Genomic DNA, 20,904 nt, shown 5'->3' with positions numbered 1-20,904 from the left:
ATCACTGGTAATATGTAATTATTGACCATGGGATGGGTAAGGCTTATCTATAACAAAATGGGGATAGGTTATTTTGTGCACAAGATGGGAAATTTGCTAAGCTGAAAATGGCCAGCAAGGGCGGCTAGCCTAGTACTTGCCCATGAAGCTATAATAAGTTTTCAGAGGGTTGTCATTTTAAGGATACCTGGTTATAAGGCATGACATTGCAAGTTAAGAGACTGGGAGTCTATGGCAAAGACTGCCAGGCCTGGCTACTGTTCTGTGTCCACTATTCTCTCCATCTTTGCCCTTCTGATATTTGCTTCCTGTTTCTGTGAGAGGCCAGTAACTGTGTCTGCCTCTGCATGAACATCAAAGAACGAAGCATATCCATAAAACCAGGTCACACCCTCTTCCTGCACTTTGCCTGAAAGAATTATGTAGAATTGGTTGCAGGCCTGAGATACTTCTTCTCCATTATGGATATAATATATCTGGTAACACTTCCAAGGGAGTTTCTTCTTGGAACATTTTCTTTTTAGAGAGACGTTTTCAAAGTTGAAGTTTTCTCATATTCATGAGCTCCTGCTAGATCTGACACGAATCTTAGTTACATTTCCAGCTATAATTACTTTTTTGGGAACCAACTTGTGTGCATGAGGAGGAATATTCATAACTCCTGTCAGTGTACAACACTCACAATGTCTGAGGAAAATGTGTACTGATACAACTTTTCTATTTTGTCAAATTTTTAAGTCAAAAGTACCAATATTTTGAAAAGTTTTTTAAGTCAGAAGTGCCAATATTTTGAAAATAACCCTGATTTTTTTGGAATTATTTCTGAATTTGCCCATTGTGGCTGGAAGCCGATGTCTGGGTTTACTTGCAAAAAATAGCCAAGCTGTTCTAGTCATGTAACACTGAGATCATAATTCACTAAATTCAGGAAACAAAAAGAAACTCATATTCTGATTTCAAAGTTAGGCCACACAAGAATCTGGTTCAAGGATGCAGAGAGCACCCCTGCAATACCAGGCTACAACTCTTACCACACTTTTCGGCCACCAAAGCAGGACCGAAACACTAAAGGTGGAGGGGTGTCAGTATTCATCAAGGATATTCACACCACCATGCTAGTTGCCCAACTCAATGCGTCTGAAATTCTCCGGGTGCAACTAACACTAGGTAAGACTGCAATCCAAATTGTAGCTTGCTACAGATCCCCACCCATACCCCAAGATTCTCACTACACCTTTCTAAACATACTGGAAAATATTAAGATAGAACCAAACACCCTAATACTGGGTGATTTTAACTACCCTGCCATTAACTGGGAAAGCTACTCATGTACCAACACCTTTGCCCAACGGTTCTTGGAATTCATAAATTCCAATGCCCTGGATCAACTAATCCATAGTCCCACCAGGGGCTCCAATATCCTAGACCTGGTCATTACCAACATGGGAAATCGATGCTCCAAACCTATGGTCACCCCCTCGTTAGTCACGTCTGACCATAAGCTAATCACCCTTAACATCCACATCCCACCCCACAGTAAGGAAACCTCCATAAAAAACTTCTCCAAAGCCAACTTCATGCTACTCAAGTCAGAAGTGACAAACTTCATGACACCCATGCAGACGGGAGCTGAAAGTTCGACTGCTGAATCCTACACTAAGGCACTGTACGAGCACATCCACGCATGCATAAATCGTGCCATCCCAAATAGAACCAAGATGCTCTCATCCAAAAAAAAGAAGCCAATCTGGTGGCCCCCTGCCATAAACAAACTTTACAATAAAAGGAAGAAACTGTTGCAGAAAAGAGGAAAATCCCAGGATGCAAAAAACTTCCTTACCAGCCTCAGTAAGAAATTGAGATCCCTCATAAAATCCTCCAAAGCTAGTTACGAAAATAAAATTGCCAAAGATTCCAAAGACAACAACAAGGCATTCTATAACTATGTCAAGAATCTAAATGGCAATGCTCAGATCTGCTCTGAGCTAAAACAGAATGGCATTAAATATACTGATCCCAAGGATATTGCCAATATCCTGGCAGATCGATTCAGTGCCAACTTCACCTCCCTCTCACCCCTAAATGGCCCATCTCAATACCGGAAGATTGCCAAATTCCGGTAATAATGGCCACACAGGTAAAAAACGCACTCTCCAAAGCTAAGAATACAGCATCCATGGGACCAGATGACATCCCGGGCTGTGTACTACATGAACTACAATATGAACTGGCATCTCACCTAAGTGTCATGTTTAATCATAGCCTCACCTCAGGTTTCGTGCCCACTGAGTGGCGCACAGCTACAGTTATCCCACTCCACAAGGGGGGATCCACCTTGGATCCCGGAAACTACCGTCCCATCAGTCTGACAAGCCTTATCTGCAAGGCCATAGAGCGTATTATTATGGAACTTATAAAGAAAGACATTGGCAACCTTCAAACACTGGACCCCACCCAGTTTGGGTTCGTGAAGGGCCGATCTTGTCTCCTGAACTTGATTGACTTCTTCAAATCAGTCTCCAGAGCCATGGACAAGGGTAAGGTGGTCCACACAGCCTATCTCGACCTTGCCAAGGCCTTTGACACCATCCCCCACTCTGGAATCATAGATAAACTTACTAAGCTGGGCATTAATCCCTACATCACCCAATGGGTTGCTAACTGGCTTACTGATAGAACCCACACTGTAAAAGTAGCCGACTCCAAATCCAGCTCCAGACAAGTGACAAGTGGAGTACCTCCGGGTTCAGTCCTGGGACCGCTCTTGTTTGGCATCTACTTCTCTGAAGTACAGGCCAACACTAAGGGACTCTGGATAACAAAGTTTGCAGATGACTGCAAACTGGGAGCCATTATTGAATCACCAAATGATGTGGATACTCTACAAAAGGGCCTTACAGAAACAGATGCTTGGTGCCAGAGCCATGGGCTCAAGCTCAATGCCAAGAAATGTATAGCTATCCCCTTTGGGAAAAAACATGTATCCATGAATTACCATATAGGTGGCAGTACACTAAACACCGAAAGTTTGATAAGAGACTTAGGGACACATGTGGACAGTGGTCTCACCTTCAATAACCATATCGCCACAACAGTCAGGAAATCCTTCTATGTGGCACACCTCATCACTAAGGGCTTTTCATCCAGAAAAAAGGAGGTCATTGTCCCACTGTACTCATCCCTCATTAGACCCATTATAGAATACAATGCCCCGTTTGGTATGTACCTCTCAAGACATCTGCAACAACTAGAAAGGCCACAGAAATACCTCACTAAAAGAATCACAGGCCTAAAACAGATGCCCTACACTGACCGCCTTAAAAAACTCCAGCTATACTCTGTCACATATAGTCTCCTCAGAGGCGATCTTTGCTTAACATACAAGGCCATGTCAAACCCAGAGCTGTTGGACATGCTACACTTAAAGAAACCCCAATCCCTCAGAGTCACACGCTCCAGGGATCTAAACCTTATCATCACAATAAACAAAACATGCTGGAGGGATAGGTTCCTGACCCAGAGACTCCCCAGACTCTGGAATAGATTGCCCATACATGTCAAGCAGAGTGCCTCTTTGGTCCTCTTCAAAAGGAACCTTGACGATTGGATGGGAGAAAGGAAATTCACCCCGGGGATCACGTCAGTCTCCCTGCAAGACAGGGGTCCAGGGAAGTAAATAGTGTGGGAAGAAATAGCCAGGGAATTGTTATGGCTAGGCTTGTATAGGCCCTAGGGCTGATAGCCTAGTACCAACCTATGAAAACTACAATCATCTAGATGAAAATGATTTGGCATCATGAAGAAGGGGGTAAGGAGACCGTAACTGGAAATCAAAATGCATAGTAATTCTACCAAGTCCACTGATTTAAGTTCTAAAAAGGGAGCATCTTCATAATAAAACTAATTTGAAAAGTCATTCTGATTCTGGAAGCAGTCTTTCACGTTACATTCTGATTTGTAAGTGATAATGCCTTAAATTAGCTGAGAACATATTAACAGGTATGAGATTTCTGTTTGCAGAAGATTGAATTAATTTGTTGAGAATAGTGTGTCAAAATGTAGATTAGTAAAACTACAAAAGATGCAAAACTTAGTCCTTTATTATTATATTAATCAAAATAGCAAGTTGTTACTGTGTAGTGTAACCAAATATCTTGGTGTGACACTTTCCTCCTCCTAAAAAAAAACACTAGAACTTTGTAAAAAAATTATAAAATACATATAATAAACACACAAAGAAATAAAAGTGATACAATTTGATCTTTACCTAAATGTCATCAGATTTATTTTTGGATAGTTTTATTATTGACCATTAAACCTGGCTGTTCTAATATGTGTGACATACAAAATGTACACTATTAAGACTAAAACAGTCACAACATAGAGAATTATAACTGGGTTGCTGATCGTAATGAGCATGTTATGTGTTTTGAGACGTGGATGCCGAGAAATTCACCTCAAGCTCGAGAGGTGACTCTTGGCATTCATGTCGAAAGCACACAATTCTGCATTACAATCGGAGATCCGATCATAATTCTTTGTAGTGCATGAAGATTTATCTTCTCCCTGTGCTGCTAGTTAGTCAAAGATTTGATGTAAAAAAAAAAAAATATATATATATATATATATATATATATATATATATATATGTTGTGTTTTTCCAGCTTTGAAAGCTGGTAAAGCAGTGGGGAAGTGGTTGACTTCCTTAAGCATTCCTTGTCTAAGGGGAACACATTAATTCAAAATGCGTATGTACTTCAGACAAAAGGCAGTGACACAAGTTGAAACTAAGCTGTTTCATACCCTGCTGCTGCTATTTACTTGTCAGAGCTGTATTCTTTTACTGCAGACCCTACCTTAACAATGCGCACAGACAGTTGTTAAGCACCAACTCTGAGCATTGTTAAGGTGAGGTCTAGTGCTGTAGCATTGCTGAACCAGCATTATACTTCAGCTGTTTTTTTAACATAATCAGAGCACTCCATGCACTACATGTCAATTGTTTGTATTCCAGCTCCATTGAGTACTTCCTCTGTAAATAACTTATAGTAAGGAAGCCTAGCAAGTCCAAATATTTTGCCAGATTGGTAGCTGTATGTCTGGAACTGAGTCATCAATTTTACAGAAATGAGAATTACTATATTTTGTAGGGGAGAGGATTAGCAGTAACATAGAGGGTATATTTTCTCCATGTGTCTGAGCTGTGTTCCTAAGCATTCACCCAGTTCACTGTTAACCCTTCTAGTCATAGCACAATCTTCCTTTTTATTGACTCAGTCTGTTACTACACTTTCCAACTTGTAGAGGCACTGTAGCTGGTCAAGGAGGATTCACTTGTGAATGATTGCCATTAACTCACACCTAGTTCATACTAATCAATGCATGTTGTAGTGTAGGTATCTGTCACAGCAAGACTTGCTGTGTATATCCCTCATTTTATTGATTTCTGCCATCCCTTTTACATTCTACTTTCCATTTTCATCATCTCCATCATCATTAATGTAACTGGTGGCTGAGGTACTGTTAGATTAATCCCTTGAGGGGGTGATGGCCTCCTCTTTTACCTTCTCGTATTCTTCTAACACTTAGACCTTTTAGAATCTGTGTAGATATTTTTTGATGCTTGTCTAAGAACATATTTTAGCCATAATTAAAATAGTACATTATACATAGCAGTGTTTTTTTAATTACAGAAAATTTACCTGGTAAATGTATTTTGTCATTTTATTTATTTATGTTTTTTGTTTAGTTTCCTTTTAAAACATGTGAACAAAGAGACTTTTAGAAATGAAAATGTTCAAGAATATATATCCTATTTATCCCTCTTGGCAAAAATAAATAGTTTCCAGTCAGAAGCATTGTAATATCAAAACATTTCAGTGTTTTTTGTGGTCTTACCATGTGTTTGATGTTTTGAAGACCAGTATAGCATTGCTTTGTTAGACCATCATGTGTATCATGGTTATGAAGGGCATATGGGAGATCACTGAGGTCATACTTAAAAACAATAAAGAAATGCTATAATTAGTACCTGTGTTGGATTTTTTGCTTAAAACACACAGTACAGATTATGCTTTCTGCTGACAAGGATGCATTTTTAAGTTTGAGGTGTTCTTTTTTTCATGTGGTTAGTCAGATAACGTACAGTTCTCTTTGTCTCTCCTACTGTTGCAGACCTTGTTGAAGTTTGGAATGTCTGAAGGATCAAAGAAGCTTCACAAGACAATGTCTCAAGGTGATATTGTAAAACTAGAGGCTGGGATGAAGAACCCAATCATTGATGGAAGGTAAGTAGTCTGTTGGTTGAAAGACTCACATGGTATACTTTTAATCTTACTTGGTTTGGGAATGTGGCATTACATCAGCAGCCAGTCAAAAAGAAGATGAGCCCACAGCGAGGAACCAAATTGAGAATAAAATCTATGAGTGTAAAGGCTGTGGCAGATGCTAGTAAAAGTGAGCTAAAGATTCAACCATCCACAGCTCCTTTTTCCCATTTTTGCACCTGGAGTCTGGGTGATACTTCGAGTAGCAGTCATCTAGAGCCAAGGTTTAAACCGCTGGGTGGATAACCCTGCCATGGTGGTTCTTCCACACCACACACTCGCATACACACTCACACTTGTAGCCAATTTGGAGTACCCAATTCACCTACTGTATGTCTCTGGAATGTGGGAGAAAATTGGGGCACCCAGAAGGAAACCCACACAAACACACGGAGAACATACAGACTCTGCATAAGGAGGCACCTCAGGTAAGAATCGAACCAGGGAACTTATTGCTGTGAGGCAACAATGCTGTCTGCTGTGCCACTGTGTCTGCAGAGATTAGAGAATTGTTAAATTCATTAGAACAGTCACAGCAATTTTGGTATGTGGTAACACCTTAACAAAGTCTATTGTTACAGGTTACATAGTAGGTACTTTCAGCATCTAACAGCAGTATCAGAAAGAGGGTTTTAATATTGGCCTTTATGAGGGTTGCATGACAGAAATTATTTTTATTTTTTATTTTTTTATTTATTTAGTTATTTTTTATGTATTACAGAAAAAAGCAAACTGTGACCCTGAAAATGATGAACAGTAGACTGCAAATTTAATTAAAAACATTGGTTGTAAAAAGTTGCTGTAAATGCACTGAATTTTTGTTTCTGCATCTCCGCCTTGCACCTTCTGATGTGGTAATGTGGAAAGCTGCACCACCATACCCCGAAATATACTGAGGTTATGATCACTTTGATTTGAGTGAATTTCCTCAGGCACCACATTCTTAGAATTAGTATGTATAGTACCACAGTCATAGTTTCCTGTTTGAAGTTTCAAGGATTACATTTCTGTCTGTCATGCTTCTGCCTTGTTTTCTTTTTTGGGGTCACCTGTGGTAACCTAACAGTAATACCTCACAGTACTGTGAGTATCCCAAAACTGTCTCACCAGCTTTCATACTTTAGAAGACTAGTTTTCTGTTGCTTAGTTCAGTTGTCTTTTATTACACAATGTATTAGTCTTGTTTTAACTTGTTTTTGCTAGTCACTTCACTTCTCAGTAAGGTTTAGTATGACAGATGTGTTTATTGCCTCAACGTAATTTTCATTGTCTGAGATTGTTTTAAAGTGCCATCAGTTTATCCTTTGTCATCTTTGTAAATCTCTAGAAACATGCCTTTTTGATGTTCCTTGACAAGGGTTGCTCTCTGTACCCCATGCTGTCCACTTTTAATGTAGTCCCTTTCATAAAGGTGTCCCAGCTGCCTTTTCAGACTACCTTTCTCTGCTGTCTGGTACTCTCTCTCACCACAGTTTTTCACCAATAGGCTTCACCAACCTCACCTCACATCAATACTTTGTGCTGTTGACTTCCTATTTTTTAGCCTCAGCTTGTCTTTTGTCTCTTTGGTATGTTTTCCTTTCTTTATACTATCAGCACCCCCATTATCGTTACAGTTTTCAATTTTGGTTTTAAACAAGAAAATAAGAGAGTTGGTTGTCCTTGCTTCACTGTCCTCATTTTGTCCCTTGTATCTCTGAGTAATGACTGTTGCCCTAATTTTCTTTCCACTGGCATTAAGCTGAGACATCATTTATGATTCTTGAACTTCAGCCTCCTTCTTGTAGCTTTGCAAACATTTCAAAAGAGGAATGCATGCAGTGGAATATTCTCTTTATGACATCAGCCCTTCTACTATGGAAGTAATGAGACACCTGTAAGCTGCCATGTATAAGAGTCTTGAAACAAGACATTTCCAGAAGAAGTCCTACTTACATACACCCAAGAAAGCCAATATTTCATTGTCATCTGAGCTGTACCTGCAAGGATGCCAGTGACAGTGGACTCGTGTCCATATTCTTCAGTATGGACTGTGCTGTTAGAATAAGGCTTTCATATGGGCAGCCTCTCCAGTGAACTGTTTACATTGTTGTGGTCTGTGTTAAGTTTATATAGACATACACTTGTCTTAATTTCATCAATTTAATAAGGAATTTAGGAATCTGTATTCGTTGGATGTTTGCTTTTTCCAGTATAGCTGTAAATAAATGTATGTTTTGTAAGTTCAAGGAACACTGGAGGCACTAATTTATGCAAAAAAAGTTTATTCTGTACATCCAGTTAGGAAACAAAATAATGACACTTCCTGGCTTTTCAGTTTTAAAATGAAATGAAAAGAAGAGCTTTTCCTGGCTAGGAAATGTGCTTCTGTGGTTAGTGGTTTGCTTATGATGTGTATAGTACACATAATGCCACCTTTCTCATGCTAGTGCAGCATCAGTCATTAACCAGAATGAGCTGCACATGCACATTAACTTTTATATGCAAGGATTTGATTCTTAAATCCACTAGTGGAAACAGTGGTGAATAGTGGTTCCTGGAAAGCATGACAATTATATGCCCGCTGTAATGTTCTCATATATGTACCTAATAGGTTTACAACACAATTCCTTCACTGACTCATTTCTGGGTTTTTCTGTTTTTTTTTTAATGTGCTTCATCCCTTTATGGTTGCTGTCTTTCTAGCATTTTGATCAATTCAGAGGAACCCAGGGTTTGCTGATTGCAGTTAAGAATATGCTGGGGCTAGTTATTTTAGGCCACAAACATTCTGACTTGTGCACACTTTTGTTTTCCCTAGCTCTGACACTTGAGTAGTCATGTTGGAGTTAGAGGTTTAACCTGGAGTTATATATACTAACTGTGTCAATGAGATCTGAACATTCAAAACTGTGGTCTTGCTAAGCAAACCTCACTCGTTTAGGTGGCACTTTGGCTGCAAAGGTTTTGTTGAAGCAGGTGGACAAACTCACCAGACATGTTTAATCTACATTCCAGGAGTACAGTTCATACCTGGTGTGCTTTTGCTGCCTCAGAGATTTTTAAGCACATGTACATGCTGAACATTTTTGGTGTTTCTCAGTGGTAAACATGAGAAGCAAAAGTAAGGGAAGGGAAATGTTAGTTAGGGGTAGACAGATGTCTGGGGGACCCCACTAGTTAAGAAGTTGTTTTAGTTTTTAGACTTTTGTAATGAGAAGTAGAACTTACTGTAAACCAAGATACAGCACTTGTCATTGTTTCATAGCATAACTCACCAAAGTCTTTATAGTTGTCCGTGTGGGTCAAGTAAAAGAGCACTTAGGACTGTCTGAATATTTTATCCATTTGTTCACCTCTGCCTTTCTTTTTACCCCATGCAGACCACCAAAAGGGAAGATGAAGTTCTGGGGGAAGACAAGACCTGGAGAAAAGAAGGTTGAGAAGCTGGCCACCCAGTCTGAAGTCCTGGAACTTTCCACAGACCAAGAAGGTTCTGGTTTGGATACTGCTTTCAATTACCAAAATATAGAAGGTAATGACAGTGAATGGCAAACAGCTTCATATCATACAAATATCCTTAGTCTTATGATGCTGTGGTTGCTAGTCAGAATTATGTTAAAACCAGTTTCACATAACATTGAATCCCATTCCTGCCTGACATTTCTGTCTTAGGTAACAAATGAAGTCTTATGCAGAAGCATAGAAACAGAGCTTTAGCTGTCATTGTAACCCTACCTGCCACGTTCTTAGTTTGCTACACTCTAAAACTCACAGAAATATTTGTACTCAGGATTTTTATTTTACTTAGCCATAGTATCTTCAGAAGGTTTTTCATCACTGTCAAGCTGAGTCTTAAAAATATATAAGGTCTGTCACTTGTTCCCTGGGAAATCCATTCCGTCTTCTGTAAAAGTTAAATAGGTATTTCATACTTTTGCTTGTTGTAATCACTTTATATTCAACCCTCTCCCCCAAGTAACTAATGGCACATTCACAGTTGCTTAGTCAAGTCCTCTTGACACGCTATTTCCATGATGCTCTTCACCTAACTGAGATGCTGTCCTTCTATGGGTCTTTACCATTTTGTGTAAGTAATGGCCTTTTGCCTCCTTTTGCATTGGAACTCTTTCTTTAAAAAATTCAGCAAATACCTGTGATATGTGAAGGATTCTGTCCTTTCTGTCTCTAGTGTTTTCACATACAAAACCTCTTGTGCAGCAGAAGTATTCTGGACATTATAGGAAAACAATAAGACTGTGCAGACAGTATAAACACTATGACATGTTTTCACCCATTCATACTAAAGTACAAGAATTACCTCTCTAAAGAATGGTCCTTATACAGAAAGGAAACCAAGGCTAATCATGGTAAGTAAAACAAGGCATTTGAAAAGGACATTTGGAGAGGAATAAGAAAAAGGTGACAGAACAAAGGGGAAGAGACAGTGAAGTATACCTTCCCAAGCATTTACAAGCCTAGTTATGGCTGCAAGGCAAACCATTTCTCCTTCCTACTCACCCCCTTTGCTGTATTATAGGTGGGATGTTAACATTTTTCAAAAGTCAGTGTTTCACCCTGACATCAGATACCTGGGTAAAAGAAGAAATATCCACAGATTACAAAATAGAAATTGACGTTTTTCTGCTTACATGGAAATACTTCGTCTGTCCACGTCAGCTATATCCTTTTGTACAGATCAGCTACTGGATTGCATTGCTGTACAGCAGGAACCTCCCAGAGAACATGCACTAGCTTTTTTTATAAAGACTCTTTCTGGTCTTGAGAAAGAATGGACATTACAGACACATTATAGATATTTTGGCTCTGAAGAAAAGTCTAAAGGTCAAAAATTCTAGATGATTATATGATTATCCTTGCTAATGCACTGCACATTTCTGTTAACTCTGAAAGCAAAGGATATTTACATTTTCATCCCCAGATTTCAAGGACACAAAAGAACCTGCATCACTTCCAGTTCATCTTGCATCTGAGCTCTTCACTGTTCCCAGGGTATTCACCCAAATGCTTGGTTTCTTTGCATGCTCACCTTTGCCTCCGGTGGATCCACATTTATCCTTACCCGGTTGTCTGGCTGATTCAGAATCCTTTTCAAGCATAACTAATGATTGATCATACCCCGACAATTGTATGCATGAAAAATTTAAAAAAAAATTGAGCCCTGTCAGCCTCAATAAATTGAACTTGCATTCCTCCAACACCAGGTTGTTCCTCAGGATGCTTCTGGACACATCCTAGGGTCTGTCTACCTCAGAGTATCTCTGTTGAAAGTATTTCTCCTGGTTTATACCCAAAGGAAAAGCCTACTAGCAAAAGAAATGCTCGTGATCGTGGAGTACATGCCAGCAGCTATCCTGATGGTACCACTTGTCCAATCTTCCTATGAGAAAGTACAGTGATTCCTGAAAAATCTATGGATCCAGCACCTTCATCCCCCTGAATATGTACCTTTTTGAGATTTCAGCAATCTAGAAAAAAATCTTATGGTAGGAATATCAAGTGAGAAGGAACCTGTAAATGCCTTTGACTGATCCAGAGCACCCAGAACTTGTCAACTGGTGCCTCAGATTTAGGAGCCTACATTGGGCATCTCATAGTACAGGAATGGTTGTATCCCAACACTGTGAGCATGCATATCAATGTCAGAGATGTCTGCTTTGATGTATGCCGTATAGGTCTTCAAGGACATATGAAGTCCATGTGCACTTAAAGTATTCTAGGCCATCAGTTAGTGCAGAGAATTAGTGCTGTGAGTTATTAATGAACTGCTTCATGTAGTCCAAAGTTTGATTCCCTCAGCATCCATTTACTACTATTTTACTTTGAGCAATAGACATAACTGGACAGTGCTCTGAGGTAATTGGGAAAATGGGCTACTCTCCTTAGTGGTGTTGCTGTACCACATGGCTAGAAACTACCTATGAACCTGTAAGGTCATCACAGACAATGCCATAGTAGTGTGGTATATCAGCAGACAAGGGAGCACTCATTCATGTCAGTTAGGCACACTAGCATTGAAGGTATTAGATCTGACACTGTCGTTGTTTCTCTTTCTAAAAGTAGTGCACATCCTATTAGAAAACAACCAAACAGCTGACCTTCTAAGTAGGTCCACAGTAACCCCCCCCCCATAAACAGGTCTTGGATTGAAAAAGTATCAGGCACATAGTGCAACCCTGAGAACTCTGCATCCCCTAAAAATTGCCAGATAATGAGGTTATGCACCATTTACGCACACTGGGAAGGCCTGACCATGAATGCTGTCTGAAAGCCTTCTCTCTTAATTCCTCTCATACTTAGTATTGTAGCAAGTGCCAGGGAGGAGAGCATGAGTATCCTTTATTTATTCTAAAATATTAAATGTCTAAACATTTTCCATAAAAAGACAGTATCTTACACTAGACTTCCAGTAAGATGCCAAACTAAGCAATTGTGAGTTTCTTACCTCCCAGCTCATTTTTTTAGAAGTAAAAAGGATTTTTGAAGATAAAAACCTGCTATAACCTGGGAAAGATTTGATAAATTGCCCAAACATCAAGGTAAATGACCAAAAGTAAGCAGAAAAACAAGAAAACAGGAGCAAAGGAGACGAAAAACACTTATTCAATTGTAGTGGAACAGAGTGAAGCACTGACAAGCTTGGGTAAAGTGGATATTAAGCAGGGGCCTCCTATGATAGAACAGATGAACCAACTGCACAACAGACTTGATAAAATCTATCCTGTGGTAGTGAAGATGAGGGAATTGTTGAATTAATACAATCAAAAATCAGATAACAGACTAGAAGTATTTGAAAAAATGCTCACAATACACTCAATTGAAATGGAAGTATTCAGAAACACAGTGGGGAACACACCATGCATTTAGTCAAGATGGAAGCTGCACACAGTGAAATGAAAGGGAAAAATCACAGAAACAGTGAATCAAGACAAGAGAGAGAGAATTTGTGATTTAATAATACACCCAGAGGCATGGAAGAAAGACTGTTATGAAATTTATGCAGGAGCAATACAGTGCCTTGACTGGTTTCAAACTGGAAATCATCCTCCTTGATAAGAGCTTATAGGATTTATCTGAGTTATAATCAGTCAGCCTAGCCTGTTTGCCTAGGCCAGTAGCCATAAAGTGCAGACTTTTCAACTAAAAGAAAAAAATACTTGGTGAACTTTGGAAGAAAGGCAGGATCCTAAAAATAAATGATACGAGAAGTTCTGTTGATCAGGGCTATTTTACTCTAAGCAGACTCGGGAGAAATAGAGTCATACAATGCTTTAGACTGTGTAAACCACTAAACATGAAATTCAAATCAGTGTATCCTAACACTTTGAAGATGTTTTTCCCTATGGGAGTAAAATGTTTTGTTGACCTGGAAGGATCACTGGTGGATTTGGCAAAATATAAGCAATTCAAGCAAACACAGCTCAGATAGATGGAAGAAGTGAGTAAGGGAAAGATGACCTGAGAAACTCTTCAAAATTTTCTGCCACAAAATGCAGTACAGGTAGAAAGCAATGGAAGGACATATGAGAACCGGTGGGAGAAAAATGCAGATTGTATGTCATACTGACGGAGCTGGTAATATTTAACCAATTTGCCAAGCCTGAAAAGCACCACTTTTATGCTTATAGTTCCTTAATTATACATAATTCATGTATGCTACGTATCGTCCCTTTTTTCAATGCCCATATGGTTCAGTTCTTTAAAATTTTATTTATTTATTTGCAGTTTGTTGTCCAGGATAGTCTATTGGGCTACAAGGAGCCCATTTTCAATGGAGTCCTGGGGGAGAAAAGCTCCAGAGAAATACAAATTCATAGTACAGAAAGAGCACAAATCCATAATATACATTTCAGTTAAATGTTAAATACATATTTTGTATAGTACAAACCCATATTGCGCAATTCAAATAGATGTTACATAATACAGAAATAAAAGAGTTTCATTAGGAAAATTACGTCAGGTTAATTCAGTTAGTAGTAGTTTTTTTTTTTTTTTTTTTTAGGGAATTACAATGAGGTAAGGATGTTAAACTTTAGGAGGTAGTGACAGGCAACAAAGTTTGGAAAGTTAGGAAGAAAGTGTGGTAGAATTAGGTTGGATGAAAGCAAGAGCATTTCCACTGTGAAGTAAGGTGCGAGTGCAGTGAGGTTTTAAACAAGGAGAGACTGCAGGATAGAGGCTGAGATTGGATTTGTCAGTCAAAACTTATCAAATGTTCTTTCTTTTTTTTTAATTCTGTGTAATGATCGAAGGAAATTTTCAGGGTAAGGGGTGCGTACAAGTAAATCATGAGCTTTCAAGCTGCCAAGCTCCCAAGATTCAAAATATATTTATTTATTAATTCACATTTGTTTACAGGGTCTGACTGGGTAATTAATAGCCATTTTCACTGGAGGCCTAGGAAGAAAAGCTCCAGAGAGTTAAATAACATTAAATAGAACACTAGTACAAATGTAATTAAAATAGCATGTATACATACAGTTTGATAGTGGAATATATATGATACAGTAAAACATGAGGTGAAAAAAAAATTAAAATAAAAAATGAAAGTTAATATATACAAAAGTATTAGACATATAGTCTACTATCCTAGGAAATAACAAATTAAGAGTGGAGAGAGCAGGTGTTGGAAAGTATAGATAGGTAGTACAATGAGAGGCTAGGTTAGTAAGAATTTTAAGTATTTGTTAATATAGGTCATACAGATGAGTTGCATAGGCATAACCATGAGCTAGTGAGAAATTCTTTGCGAGAGAACGTAATGTAACTGCCCCTACTATCACTAGGGAACAGGTCCTTATTGCTGTCTCTAAGACCAAGAACACTGCATCAGTGGGCTCAGACAATATCCCAGGGTGTCTTCTAAATAGCATGAAACATGACATTACTATTTAGCCACAGCCGCCAAACAGGCTTCATGCCCCATGAATGGAGAACAGCAACAGTCTTCCTTCCGCACAAATGTCGTCCATCTACAGACCTTATCTTATATATAAACAATAGAAAGAATTATCATGGAAATTATCATTTAGAGATGTAGTAAACCTCCAGACACTGGACCCAACCCAGTTTGGTTTCATCAAGGGAAGATTCATGCCTACTCAACTTGGTGGACTTCTTTGAGAAGGTAACCAAAGCAATGGATGAGAGAAAACTGGTTCACAGCAGCTGCCTTGACCTGGCCAAGGCATTTGACACAATACCTCATTTGGGCAATGTTGACAAACTCAAGGAGGTTAGGTACAAACTCATATGTCACCTGGTGGATAGCCAACTGGCTCACTGACAGCACCCAGGAAGTTAGAATTGCAGAGTCCACCTCTACAAATAGGCCAGTCACAAGTGGTGCCTCTCAGGGATCAGTCATTGGACTGCTCGCTCCTTTTTGACATTTACTTCTCTGTAGTCAAGGCCAATGTCAGTGGTCTCTGACTGACTAAGTTTGCAGATGATTGCAAATTAGGAGTTGTCATTGAATCCCACACTGACTAGAGTTCTCCAGGTGAGGCTGACACAGACAAACAACTGGTGTCAGAGCCATGGACTAAAAGTAAATGCCAAGAATTGCATAATAGTATATTTTGGGAAGTCATTTACCCCTGGTAACTGTCATATTGACAACATGCCCCTTAGAGGTGACCCAGTAGTCAAGGACTTTAGTGACACACATAGATAGTAATCTAGCCTTTGACCATCACATGTCTGCAGTAGTAAGGAAATAATTTTATGCGGCACAACTTATAAGCAAAGCTATGGCATCTGAGTCCAAGGAAGTCATTGTTCCACTGTATTCGGCATTTATCAGACCTGTCATTGAGTACAGTGCCCTCTTTGGTATGTATCTAACTAATCATATCCAATGATTGGAACGTCCACAGAGGTTCCACACTAAAAGAATACAAGGCATAAGTAAAATGTCCTGTGCAGACCGCCTCAAGTCCCTATTCCTGTATTCTGTCTCCTACAGGTTTTTGAGGGGAGATCTATGCCTGGCATACAGGGCATTGTCATACCCCACTCTGATGGACCTCCTCCATAGCTACAAAACAAACAGCACCAGAATTACAGGCAGGGTTCAAGTCTTTAGAGTGTGTGATTTATTTATTTATTTTATTTTATTTGTTTTACATTTGATGACCGGGATAGTCCAACTGGATACATGTCCATTTTCAGCAGAGGCCCGGGGAGAAAAGCTCCAAGGCAAAAGCATACAGTAAAGTCATAAAATAATTGCATTTGACAGTCATATTACATACATTGATAGAACAAGTAAGTTATGCAGTCTCTCACATTTTTAAAATCATTTGAGTAAGTAGACTGAAACTATTAAGTGATATAAATAAGACCTATTGGAGAGACAGGTATGTATCCCAGAGACTAACCCAGTCTGTGAAACAGGCTCCCATCCATGTAAAGCAGAGTTCCTCCCTAACCCAGTTCAAGTGCAACTTGGACAGTTTGATGGGGAACAGGAAATTCATCCCTGATTTGGCACCTGTATCTCTAATGGACACAGATAAACTGTGGTTCATCTCCCAGGCCCCTGCATGTAAATGTTTCATCGCCCAAACCTCTGCTTAAACTCATCAAGGCTTTCATAACTTGTCAGAGATTTGGGATGCATGGCTAGGCACCTATGAGCCTATGAATACATTGAGACTAGATATAGTTTTGTTTGAATGTGGGGATAGAGTTCCATAGTTTGGATATGCAGTGGAAGTATAAACTTTGCTAAGTACTTTTTTTTTTTTTTTTTGCTTTTTAGATTTCAAGCAGGTTTTTGTCTTGAGGGCGAGGATAATGATTTGGGAGTGCAGAAGTTAATTTAGGAGATAGTGATGAAGTACTGAGGAGACAGAAAATGTATGTTTTAATGTGTTAAGACAAAGGACAATCCCGCTCAAGAAAAGTTTATAGTCATGCTTCTTTTATATACTTAGCTTTAATTAAACAGAAGAATAAAATCTTGCGATGTAGTAAACTCATTGGCTATAAAGAAATGTCATAGAGTAAGTAAGATATCATGGAGGTTTTCTTTTATTGATGTTACAGAGAAACCAGAGTACTCAGAGAAAGTGGTGTGCATTATGCATGTGAACAGCAAAGTGATGTTTATTTTGGATTGGAAATAAAGCAGCATTGTTATGAAAAAAAAAAACATTGTTTACACTGAATATTTAAATTCATCACCAGGTATTATTCTTTTAGCACATTAGATTTTAAATTTTCATAGTAATTCAAATTTTAAATGAATTTAAATGCCTTAATTAATCGTCCTTATAGCTCCTTTCTATGCCAGACAGCCTTGGCTGGCCCTCATTCTACAGATCTAAAATGGGGAACTTGTGTTTCTCTTCAAGCATTGTACCCTGTTACCTAAACAAGAGGGCATTCTTGTGTACCCCAAAACTGTCAGCTTCAACTTGAGTGCTTATAGGATGGGTTTCAGATCCCAAACTGACAAGCCAATAGTAAAAGCTATTCCTTAGAAAGCTAGTAAACTTACCATTAGGAAATCATATTTTGAAAACTGGAAAAGATTTATGTTCCTTGTGATCGGCTAACAAAACTTATTAAACAGCTTCAGTACAAGAGATCCTGAGCTGCCTGAGTACCTTGTTTAACTCAGGACTGAATTGTACTTCCATCAGAGTCGATCTTTCAGCAATATCAGCTTGTCTTCTTCTGGATCTCCTCCTGACTGCTCTTTCTGTAGCATTTTTATTTATTTTATTTATATTTTTTTTACTATTTGATAACTGGATGGGTGGACTAGTCCAAAGGCACTTTTCAGTCACAACCCTAGCACAAAGACAAAAGTACAAAAATGTCTTGACTTAGAGTAGAAATAGTAAAATGCTTAAATTTTAATATCCATTACAAAAGCAAAAAGCAACTCAAAGGAAGTAGATAATGGTGCATACATAAGACAGTTAAAAATTTGAAAAATCAACAATGACGGTGAATTATAAAGGTTAAAATACAAAAATATTTAAACCCTATCTACAGTTCTAAAATGAAATGTGCAGTGTTTCCACTGGGATACTAAAAACTGTCTTGACAAAGCAAAACCTTCTTGACTAACAGTTGTCTTAGAAGAGTGACATTTCTTACCAAGTAGTTAGTATTCAATCACTGCAAAGCAACAAATAGCTACTTCAGGGAAGTTCAGTGGTGTAGGTGCACACACAAGCAAGCTTTGTAGCAACCGTTAAGAGGGTAGGCTAACAACTAATGGTTAATATACATATAACATTATAGAGGATGTATACACTATATATATATATATATATATATATATATATATACGAATGCAATATTCTGAATTTCCAGAGTAGAGGAAGGAATAATTTATTCTTAAATGATTTCTAAAAGCAGCAGACTTTTAGACAATGAGACTATTCCTAACTCTTGTCTTTAAAACATTTGTAGGCCATGTCATTTAAGAGGTGCTCAACAAGAGGTCTCTTGAGCCCTTGGAGTGAATCTTGACACTTTATTTTTAGATGTGCTCAGACATTTGAAGTATTACTACATTCCTTGGATGTGCACAGGCAGTTGAGATACTGCCAAACAAGCACCAAGGAATGGAGGAGATCTGATCAATTGCGTATTCCTCTCAGATTTGACAAGATGGAAAAAGCAGTATCTGAGTAAACTTTATTAAAATGGCTTTTTGTTATATTATGACTATTGTAGCAAATCTTTAGACCACAAGATTAAAGTTCACTGAACTTGTGCAGACACTTCTGTCCCTGCCTTTCTCAGGAGTATTTCTGATTAAAGTGTACATGAAGCATCTACTAGAGCTTCATCAACACTTTTTTCCAAACACTATAAACTGGATGCATACTCCAGAAGCAGGGCAAGCATCAATACTGCTGTCTTGTAGGATGTCCTATCTACCCCACCCTGTGATGGATGTCAAGGCTAGCACTGAACTATGAATACTGGTGTCCTGCAGGATGTCCTATCTTCCCCACCCTGTGACTGATGTCAGGGCTAGCATTGCTTTATGAATACTGGTGTCCTGCAGCCTGCCCTATCTACCCCACCCTGTGACTTATGTCAGGGCTAGCACTGCTTTATGAATACTGCTGTCTTGTAGAATGTCCTATCTACCCCACCCTGTGACTTATGTCAGAGCTAGCACTGCTTTATGAATACTGCTGTCCTAACTAACAAATGGAAGTATAAAAGCATTAAAAATGTTTAATGAGTACATCTTCAAAGGCTTCTGTTGTAGTGAAAGTGCAACCTGTCAAAAACAAAAAAAATTAAAACCATTGCCATTACAAAGGGGGGGGGGGGGCAGTTAAAGATTCCCTTGCTGTTGAAGAAACAAAGTTGCATTTCAGGTATTTTTGCTAGAGAACCTACTAAGATGTATTTTTCAGAAGACTCTTAAGTGCAGAAGATGGCTACTGAGCATTTGGCCCTACCATTCCTAGTCAGATTATCACTGGTCTATGAACCAGCATATAGGTAATGATGCACATGTAGGCTATTTTACTGAGGAGTAATTCTTACTGGTGCTGGGTGTGGTGCAACCTCAATCACCGGCATGTATGCCTTCCCAGTTTAAGCAGGACATCAGTGGTCTTCTGATGAAGAGTCATTGCAGCATATTTTGTTGTCCCCATAGACTGTTTTCTGCTCCTGATACCCTATCATAAGTGGAAAGGAAATGTTGCGTGCTTCTTCCTTATAGGAGGGGACATTTTAAAAATGTCTGGCATTCTATTGGTGGATAGGCAGAGGTTGTAGAGGGGATGAATATTGTACTAAGTTGTCAGAACAAGGTAGAGGGTCAAGGGAGATCTGTAGCAGAGCACTGTGGATCTCTGTTTTTTCAGTAATTCTTTTGAAGATAAATGGTAGGGTATGGAATGAGGGGAAGGGCTGCGTTCGGCAGGAGAATGGCGAATTCTTTTTGGAGGTCAGTGAATTAAGGGTGCCTCACTTGAATGGAGTGGATTCATTTGTGGAGGATTTGTTTGATTTGCATCCAATGATGTGGTTGACTTGGTTCCAGAATTATTTCAGTTTGCTAAGTACTTTTGCCTGGGATGATAATAAGACATTTGCCTTATATCTATAAGTGGCATTTGGCAGGGATTTTTAGGGTGATAAAATGTCCTATATTTTGTTGGGTGGGTTCTTGTTTCCAGGTATACCGTGCTTTGTCTCTTTGTGCAGAGTGCTCTGAATTCTTTGGCTAACCATTGGTAGGAGTTCTCTTTAAATGGGTATGAGACTTTAGGGGAAATATTGACTTGAAGGGAAAGAAGGGTATTTGAAAGTTTGATATTAAAGTTTTGGGGTCAATGACTTGGAGAAGTGGGACCATTTGACATGTCTGAGTTCATTGCTGAGATTAGAGATGCTTTGTTGTTATTTGTACTGCGTCAGGTTTGTTGTTGAATGGGAGACTAAAAGTGACTGGGCAGTGGTAACCAAGTGAGAAGGTGGAGTTATAGGTTTGCTTTAGGTGGGAATATTAGTGATGTCAAGGCCAAATAGAGAATGGTTGCCTGAGACTAGATTGGGTCTGGTGGGCCTTTTAAGCAGTTGAGTC

At 38.9% G+C, this 20,904-nt stretch overlaps 1 protein-coding gene across 4 annotated transcripts in view; it reads left to right on the top strand.

The window, feature by feature from the left end:
• MYO9A (myosin IXA) overlaps window positions 1-20,904 on the top strand; it is a 2,281,069-nt gene that overhangs the window by 1,891,668 nt on the left and 368,497 nt on the right. For all 4 annotated transcript variants that reach the window (XM_044077496.1, XM_044077494.1, XM_044077495.1 and 1 more), the window contains 2 exons: window positions 6,175-6,287; window positions 9,689-9,840. In XM_044077496.1, the coding sequence (XP_043933431.1) occupies window positions 6,175-6,287; window positions 9,689-9,840 (265 nt within the window). The remainder of the gene's footprint in view (window positions 1-6,174; window positions 6,288-9,688; window positions 9,841-20,904) is intronic.

The sequence above is a fragment of the Protopterus annectens genome, chromosome 7.part0, assembly GCF_019279795.1.
Source record: "Protopterus annectens isolate FY-2018-M chromosome 7.part0, PAN1.0, whole genome shotgun sequence".
NCBI lineage: Eukaryota > Metazoa > Chordata > Ceratodontiformes > Protopteridae > Protopterus > Protopterus annectens.
This window is presented reverse-complemented; position numbering and strand designations above follow the sequence as displayed.